This window comes from Echinops telfairi, unplaced genomic scaffold (assembly GCF_000313985.2).
Source record: "Echinops telfairi isolate 266 unplaced genomic scaffold, ASM31398v2 ScPeMD7_8;HRSCAF=38, whole genome shotgun sequence".
Taxonomy (NCBI): domain Eukaryota; kingdom Metazoa; phylum Chordata; class Mammalia; order Afrosoricida; family Tenrecidae; genus Echinops; species Echinops telfairi.
Window position 1 is genome coordinate 9,813,863 of NW_022103905.1, and position 8,749 is coordinate 9,822,611.

General features: G+C 41.9%; 1 protein-coding gene across 1 annotated transcript in view; it reads right to left on the reverse strand.

Annotated features, from left to right (window-relative positions):
- DMXL2 (Dmx like 2) overlaps positions 1–8,749 on the reverse strand; it is a 160,660-nt gene that overhangs the window by 54,505 nt on the left and 97,406 nt on the right. The window contains exons 16-18 of the mRNA XM_013006336.2: positions 7,800–8,027; positions 4,412–6,088; positions 1,836–1,946 (exon numbers count right to left, since the gene is read on the reverse strand). Of these exons, the coding sequence (XP_012861790.1) occupies positions 1,836–1,946; positions 4,412–6,088; positions 7,800–8,027 (2,016 nt within the window). The remainder of the gene's footprint in view (positions 1–1,835; positions 1,947–4,411; positions 6,089–7,799; positions 8,028–8,749) is intronic.

Here is an 8,749-nt window from a genome sequence, read left to right on the forward strand (position 1 = left end):
AAAAAAAAAAAGTCTGGGTCATTTCGCATCTGTTCTTTCAAAGCAAAACTTGTTTCCACTTGACACTCTTTTTCCTGGTCAGTCAGAACCCGAGGCATAAATTTTGCAGCAACCCTTCTCATTCCCAAATCTTGCATTGCATCTCTTCAATGGTCCATCATTGAGCACAAGTGTATGAATTTTGTTGACATTTTTGTACATTTGGGAAGTTGGCAGATGTCTAGAATGAGGTTTGTCATCAATCGATTTCTTTCACCTTTTTTAAAATGAAAAAATCACTCGTACGCTTGAGTTTTTCCCATAGCACTGTCCTGGTAAGCTGGGTTCAACATCACAACAGTTTCTGTGGCATTTTTCTCGAGCAGGAAACAAAATTTCACAGCTGCAGTTGCTCTCTTAAATCTGCCATCACAGATTTAAGAGGTCCGAGCAAAAGTGCTTTCATGAAAAAATTCACTAGACCAGGGAGAACCTTTCCAGGCAACGCCACTGGGTGCACTAACTCAGAGCAAGTTGCTTGATGCTCGCCTATCGGGAAAAAGGCGTTCTACAAAAGCTCCGCACAGCGGAGCTTTTTTCCATTTTTTCCCCAGGTACCCCCTAGCATACCATCAGACTTACAAGGACGGGTGGGTTTTTAATCAATAATTTAGCTCATAATAATTTAGTTCTAGTTGTTACTGTAAAGAGTTGAGAATGGGGGCCTGAAAGCTTATGAGAGGGTATCTAAGATGAAATTTCTGGTCTCGTCCTGTCCAGACCAAAGGTGAAGAAAACCCAGACACATGGAAACAAGGAGGGTGAGACGCTAGTAGACCACATGCATCTCAGCCCCGGGAGACCAGAAGAACTAAATGGTGGCCAGCTTCCACTACCAACCTCTCTGAAACGGATCATACTAAGGCCTTCGATAAGGCACCCTGACACAGCAACTTCATTGCTACAAAATTAAAGAGGAAACGATCAGAATTACACACAAAGATTTCAAAGTCATTCAATACAGTGTTCATTCAAAGAGGAAAACATACAACAGCATGGCCTCAACATTTAAGGAATAAAGGGTTCGGTAGAGGAAATGTAATCTAGACATGACACAATATTAAGATGAAAGGAACAATCTATCCCGACTGCTAGTCTGGGTCCTGCAACCAAAATGTGTATGCATTAGGAAGCTGTGCCCAAGATGCTCGTTTCAAAAGAGACATACTCTAATGAAAAGCACACTGGATTGGGATTCTAATTCCAATTTCAATAATAAGTAACCCTACAGCCCATGGAAGCTCTCTGGTTTCGGTATTTTCACCTAAAGACAAAAGAGTTGACACAAATCTTTGTCTCTAATCGTGGTCTACGGCAATGTGCTGAAGCTATGTGAAACCACAGGATGAAGGTGGCAGGGCTTCCTGGAACACCAGCCTTACTTGCTGGTGAATAATTTAGAACCTGGTACGTGTATTAAACTAGACCCACATAGTAGCAGCAGAAGAGCACGTATTATTATAGATAAAACAAAACACCAGGCATGCGAGAAACTCACTGTCACTTTCTAAAGAGTCACGGTGGGTTAACACCTCAGACGTACCCTTTTTCTCCCTGAAGAGCTGCCTATTTCTTTAGTGAGTAAGTCTGAGGAATACTCAGCTAAATGAGTGAAAGTCACAGAACAGAGCTGAAGGTACGACAAGAGTGGTAAACGGCGACTGAGACCAGGAAGACGTGAATGTCTGCGAGGAGTGTGCAAACAAGGATCCAGCTTATGCTGACACACAAAAACGAATGCACTCGTCACGCCAATATGGACAAAGGTTGTGCAGAGGTTCAAATAAGTGGAATACCTTGATGAAGCAGCTGCACTCGGTACAAAGGAGGCAGTGAAGTCAACAGGCACGTGTGTAAGCGCATGGCTAGCAAGTATCTCAAACCACACTCGTCTAGCGTGTCTCTTCCTGTGATTTAAACAGAACATGTTTCAGGAAAAAGGAGTGCAAAGAACCACAGACCTAGGAAAGGTATCATCAGAGAAACTTAGGAATAATTATCTCAAAATGGAGAGGATTATTTTTAGTGTATTCCTTTCTAAGCGTGTCATCTTTACCACAAAAAATGAATTATGAGAATTTCTAAAGGAAAAATGATTGGAGAGAATATAATTATTATTACAGGTTATATACTTACTCATAACAAATGAAATGTGGAAACCCAATAAAAACATATTGACAACAGTAAGTCTGACACATTTTCCTTACACATTTCCTCTATGAAGTTCAGTAACATTTAAAGACAAAAAATACGTAACTAGAGTACAATTCTTGTTATACAGTTAAGTGGGTAACATTTTGTAGGCTGGTTGGCATAACTGAAAAATAGCACTACCAAAGTTTTGAGATTTACTTCCCTTGGCTAACAAGCATTCCAAGGTTAAGAGAGTGACCCTGTGTAACCTGGACTCCACGAGCTTCTGACTAAGTGCACTGTTAGTCCAAAGCTGAGCAAATGAGGAGAGTGTGGGCACTGCCACACAGAGCAATGTGAAAAAAGACCAGCGACCTCACACAAGCACCACTCAAAAACTGTTGGATTAAATAAATATTTTCTAAACAAAAATATTTTAAATTTCTAAAGTATTTTAAATTTCCAAAGTTCAAAAATCACAGCTTCTCACTAGCTATATCGCTTGACTCATTCATTCACTAATTCAACTAATTAACATGGCAGGCATGTTTCAGGTATAGGAAAGAGGACAGTGGATAAGAACAAGTCTCCACCCTCATGGAACTTCCATTTGAGAGGCGGAGACAAACATTAAACAAATATACGCTACTGGCGGAAACAAAGCCAATGGGGGAAATAAATCGGGATTGTGAGATAGTTTGTGCAGGAGTGGGAGAGTTCTCTTACCTACGGAGGCTGGGGAAGAATTCTCCAGTAAGGTACATTTCAACAGAAATCTGAGGAGGCAAGGAAATGAGCCTTGCATAAAAACCTGGAAGGAGAGCTCTCTAAGCAGAGGGAAGCGTAAGTGTGTGCCCAGCTGCGCTTGTGGAACACACATGTGGGGGCCAACAGAATAGGTAAGAAATGAAGCAGCTTGGCTTTTATTCTCCACTGAGAGGAAGGTCAGTGAGGTGTGATGAGCAGGAGACACTTGACTTTAGTCTGTTTTAGAGGAATCATGGCTACTACACAAAGAAAAGGCTGGCTCACACGAGCAGAAGCAGGTAGGGTGCTGAGATAATAAAGAGACGGAAGGTGAGTGGCTCAGACCAGAAGAGTATCAGTAAGTGTGGTGAAAAATGACTGGCTTCTGGATACCGTCGAAGTGATAGCAGTGGCCAGTGGATTGGATACAGCCTCCAAGCTGTCTCACTTGAACATCAGGGAAAGTTTACTGACTGAGATGTAAGCTAATTTAATCCTGGAGCTTCAACTTCCTGCTGTGAAACGAACACATGCATTCGATCATGCTGCGTCTACCTCATGGATGTCCAGCAGAGTCAAGATGAGCTGTTTTTTACATTGCCTGGTCAGTGATATAATTTTGCGACAGCATGTCTAACCCATTTTTCACAAATGTTGGAATGCCTGCTTTTTAATGTCCCATGTTGAAAAAATTTAAACATATTGAAAAATTTAACGTATGCAAAAGGATTAAGTATCTTTTGGGGGAGAATCTTGCTCTGGTACACAACTTCATAATTAGGGGGCTTTTTTTTTTTCAATCCTCAGTAACATAGTTAGAAAATGGGTCATAACAGGCAAACTCTCTAGTGACTTTAATTCACCTACGAGGAAGTGTGAGAGATTCAGCGTGAGGGTGTAGACCGGCAGGAAGCAGGCTTTGAGGAACTGTCTTTTCCCCACAGATTTGGAAATTTTATGAAACCGTGAGGGGGACTGAGGCCAAGGATTTAGCCACATACGAACTGAATTCCAACCCCACTCCTCGATGCCTGTGTGATCCTGAGGACACCTCAGGGTCTATTCACCTATAAAACGAGGCATCACAGTGATCCACTGGCAGACTGTCATGACAATTCGACCTGATACAGTATTGAAGATGCTCGGTGCATAGTAACTTTTCCCTCGTCCACAATAATTATTGAATGAATGAATGAGTTTTCGTTTCCTTCGCTAATGCCATCCTTTATAAACAGAACCATTAACTTCAACTCGTGATTATACACGTATCACAGATCCATAAAGCCACATGCAGGAGTGCTTTATGCTCCGGCTGCCTCTCCTTTTGCAATCACGGTCAGTACGTTATGTAATAGTACCTGACGATTAAAGAGGCCGTTTCCCACCCCAAGATTTAAAAGAAACATTGCAATTCAACATTCAAATCATTGTATGCATAATACAACTATTTCTCGGAATGAAAACTTTACGCATTTCTAGTGAGGATAGTTACCTGAGTAACTCTTATCTCTGCTTTCATCGAGCTCGGTACTGGTGGTAGCCACTGTATCAGCCAAAGCCACCAGGAACATCTGTTCCAAACGGGTAAGGCCTGGCAGACTTGAGTGCATGAGATGGCTTGAAAGTACCCGAGCATGTTCTTGGCCAAAGTAAGCTGGTCCATACTGAGAAAGATTTATTACTTTCGATTTGTTTTCTCGCTTTTCTGGCTCTAGATCAATGTCATCCGTTGTTATAGCCTGGATTTGGAACAGTTCTGAATACTGATCCCCCGGCTGACTTTTGGTATGATCCTCATAGCTCTGTGCCATTTTCGTACTTTCTTCCGGAATTCTGTAGGTTGTATCTTGATCTGCAGCGAGCAATGCGTGTAGCGGTAGAGGAGGAATGGAATCTATCTCGGTATAATCTCGGGTGCCATCTTTTCCTATGGTGACGGTGTCCTTTGCTGTGCTGCCACTTACACTGATGGTTCGAGAGAGATGTCGCTTACCTCCTTCTCCTGCATCAGCGTCTCTAACTATGGCAACTTCCCCTGCAATACATTTTACTAAATGAGAGAGAATGGCTTTGGCCCTTCGAACTTTTCCTAAATCCATCAGTTCTAACAGCTGGGTGGGATGGTACTGTGGGAGCGTGGGGGAAAGCACATGTGCCGCCTCAAACAGGCCGCCATCTTGAACGACAGTTGGCGAACAGAAAACATCATCAGCAATGGCTGCTCCTTCAACAACACTTTTTCTGGACAGCATGCTAGATTTAAAGGCAGCGTGATCTTGCATTGCCGTCTCTTCTGCGTCAGGACTATCAGCTTCGACGTCTCCAAACTTGACAACGTGCTTCCACTGTGCGTACACATGCATTTCACAGTCCATTCCCACCACCAGAATCCCATCCCTTACCCAAGAGAGAGACACAGGCAGGGAAGGCGTCCCATCAACAGAGGAAACCAAGTCTACGGATCTGAGAAGAACCCATCTTGACCTAACTCCTTGCTTGATACTGCCACCTAGTGGTAGAGTAATGACAGCTACTCCGTCCTTACTGCTCGTTTGCTCAGTCATAATTCCCGAAAGCCTCCCATACATGAATATGTGAGCACCGACTCCCACTGTGAGAATGTGGGAGCCATCTTCTTTGGATACCCAGTCCAAATGTACTAGATGCTTTATATTGGGAAGAAGGTATCTATCCTTGCTCAAAAATGCATCCGATTTGCTGTACACAAACAGATTGCTGTCCACACTGACCCTTGAATCAAGTACACTCCCGACCTTAACCGAATCATCAAGATGAATTGTTTGTTCTAAAACCCACTCTGACCCTCCTGTAGATTCACACTCAAATATACAAACATGCATGGAAAATTCTTTAGAAACAAAACCATTTTGGTGGATAGGTTGCTTGTAAGCTACTGCAAGGCGGCCTGTGTAGGAGCAGCTAACAGCAACCGGTCTTCCCACAATGCTCACTGTACTGCTATTATCTTCCCCTTCATCGTTCATCAAGGGCCATCTCCTCCAGTGGTACGTTTCTTTTGCATCACTCTCACATGCCGAGTTGGTTTCCAGACAGCATTTCCAGAAGCGCACTTTATTGTCAGAACAAGTTGTAACCACCAAATAGGGCGCAAGACACACTGGATAAATTGAAGAAGAACTCAGGTGACCTTTGAAAAAAGGATAAAGCAGAGAGTCATAATAATGGAACCACAAAATAATGTGCTAGTAATCAAATTCCAGGATGTGATCAATGCAAGGCCACTGTGAGCTGTATCAGGATAGCTTTGCAGGGCCCTCCTAAAGTCCTGCCATTTGTCCCGCACTAAGTGTCCACTGCCCAGGGTGGCTAGAGAAAACTTAAATAGTGCCGGGGAGTCATTCTGACCACCTGCTGATGGCCGCCCTCAACCAGATGAGGTGCCTGTGTCTCTCTGGCGTCTTTGTCTCTTGTAAGACGTAACATTCTAAAAGGAAAGAAATCTTAAACAGCCTCTTTGATGAAATCAAAATACGCAGAATTAAATTTAAAGAGGCAAATATTGAATTAAATTCAAACTCAAAGGCAATGAAACCATCCCTACTTCATAAAGCTGTTATCTATCATAATGCATAGATGCCTTTCCCATAATATGCCTCACTGGATCTTTATTCCTTGTTTTTTATTATTTTCATCATAGAAGGTTAAGTAGTCATTTCAGTTTGCTCTTCAAATATCCTAAACCTCTCCATAGTCATCCAGAGTGACTGCTGCCATCAAAATATTCACGGCCAGTGAGGCCGACTCACGGAGTTCACCCATTTTACCAAGCTTACTTCGAGTCTCCTTATCACTGCAACAGAACTCACCTAGTTATTCCTGCCTGCCAGAGACGACCACTGTACATTTATCCTACACTACAGTATGAGGGTAAATTACGATTAAGATTTGGGGGTCAGAAGTCCTGGGCTCAAGTTCCAGTCCACTAATACCTCCCTAACAGGTACTGTTAAACACTTTACTCTCTATGCCTATTCTTCCAAATAGCGGGGATCATGTGGCGATTTCTTTCAGTGTTATTGAAATATATTGAAAGCGTTTTATTTAAAATCCCATACAAAATATATAATTTATTATTACCAGCTCTAATAGACCTGTTTGCGTATCTCTCAAACGTTCAAACTATTTTAAAAGAAGCCAAAACTGGCCTACATTTGCACCTGCTGAAAAAGCCCAGAGTAACTGCTTCTCAAGGTGATTCAAGTTGAAATTCAAACCCACCTGCGGCCTGAGAAGAGAATGTTCAAGGCCATTCAGCAATACCTGGGACAGTTTTGAAAGCCCAGTTTTGGTGCCACAACATACTAGTCTACAAACCCCAATTAAAACTCCACACGTGGCAGATGGTTTAAAATACATCTGCCGGTCTCTTCAAACTATGTGGATCTTATACGTGTGCTAAACTTCAGATTGTTCCAGGACAGCCAACAATGGTCTTTCACCCTGGACTTTCTCCCCAAAGTATCTGTCAACCTTTCTTTAAATATCCTAAACGAGAGTGAGATATGACTAGCACAATGTTACTAAAAAGTCTGAATTACATAGGTTTAAGACATCAATGATTCACAAATAAACATGTGTTCTTTGTAATGATACTATTATAGTATTGCTATGCAAGAAAACTCACATTTAAATATTTACACAATTTTCTGTCAAACTGATCACATTTAACACAAAAAATTATTTCTCACAAAGACATGTTTCTGTGCAGATGTATCATTACTAGAAAATAAACCTTTATTTCAAGGTCAACACGGTACAGACTATCTCAGAGCAGCACATGATTTGATCCACTGAAGATCACTCTCCATTACAACTACCTACAGCCTTAGGTACGTCACCTGCTGAAGGTGTTGCCCTGATCACTTCCACTCCTTCTGGGAGGTCCAGGGGTTGGCTATATACCAGTCTCGAACTCAAAATAAGTTTACTAGCCGTCTGCAGGTTGGCAATTGATGAAGAATGTGGCATGTGGCTGGCACTCGTAGAGACTTCCGGGGAAGAATCAGCTGTCTTCTGTCCAGGGACTGAGAGCAAGCTCTCTGAGGACACACCTTCTACAGCTTTAGCTTTAAAGACAAATCGTGAAAGGTATTATTATAACAACTGTACACATCACCTAGAATTAGATTTCATACATCAGTTTTTAAAGTATCTGGGTGACATGATCACCTCTTAGATTTTTACTAATTACCTCAATACACCTTTTTCTTTTAAACTATTTTCCTCTTTTTTAGCATCACCAAATGAATCACCAGAATACTCTCAGAGAAAACCATAACATCTAAGTGCAGGGAAATTTCCTCCCTGGTTTTTTAAATATTGAGAGTGGTCTTTTCTTTCTTACTCATTGTTTGTATCTTTATCTTTATATTATTATTTTATCCTTAACTTTTTATTTTGATTTTGTTTTTTATAGTTTCTATTGGGATTCCCAGTTTGTAAAGCACAGAAGCAGTGGATGCATAGAGATAGTAACTGATGCAAGGGTTTATAGGGGACTGGGGTGTGTGTGCGCGGGAATGGGAGGGAGGGAGCATGTGGGGATTAGGGGAGAAAACAATGAATGAGGGGGGGTTGAGGGTGGGAGACAGGGAATGTGAGGGGATTTGGGGAGTAAGCAATGAAGGCAGGAGAGGGGAGGGAGCACTAGAACTGATTGTGATTAAAAAACTCATTTTAAAGGTGATTTAATCATGGGGGGTGTTCTAAAATTGATTGTGGTAATGACTATGCAATTCTTGATATGACTGAACTATTGAATTGTATGATGTGCGGATTAGATACCAAT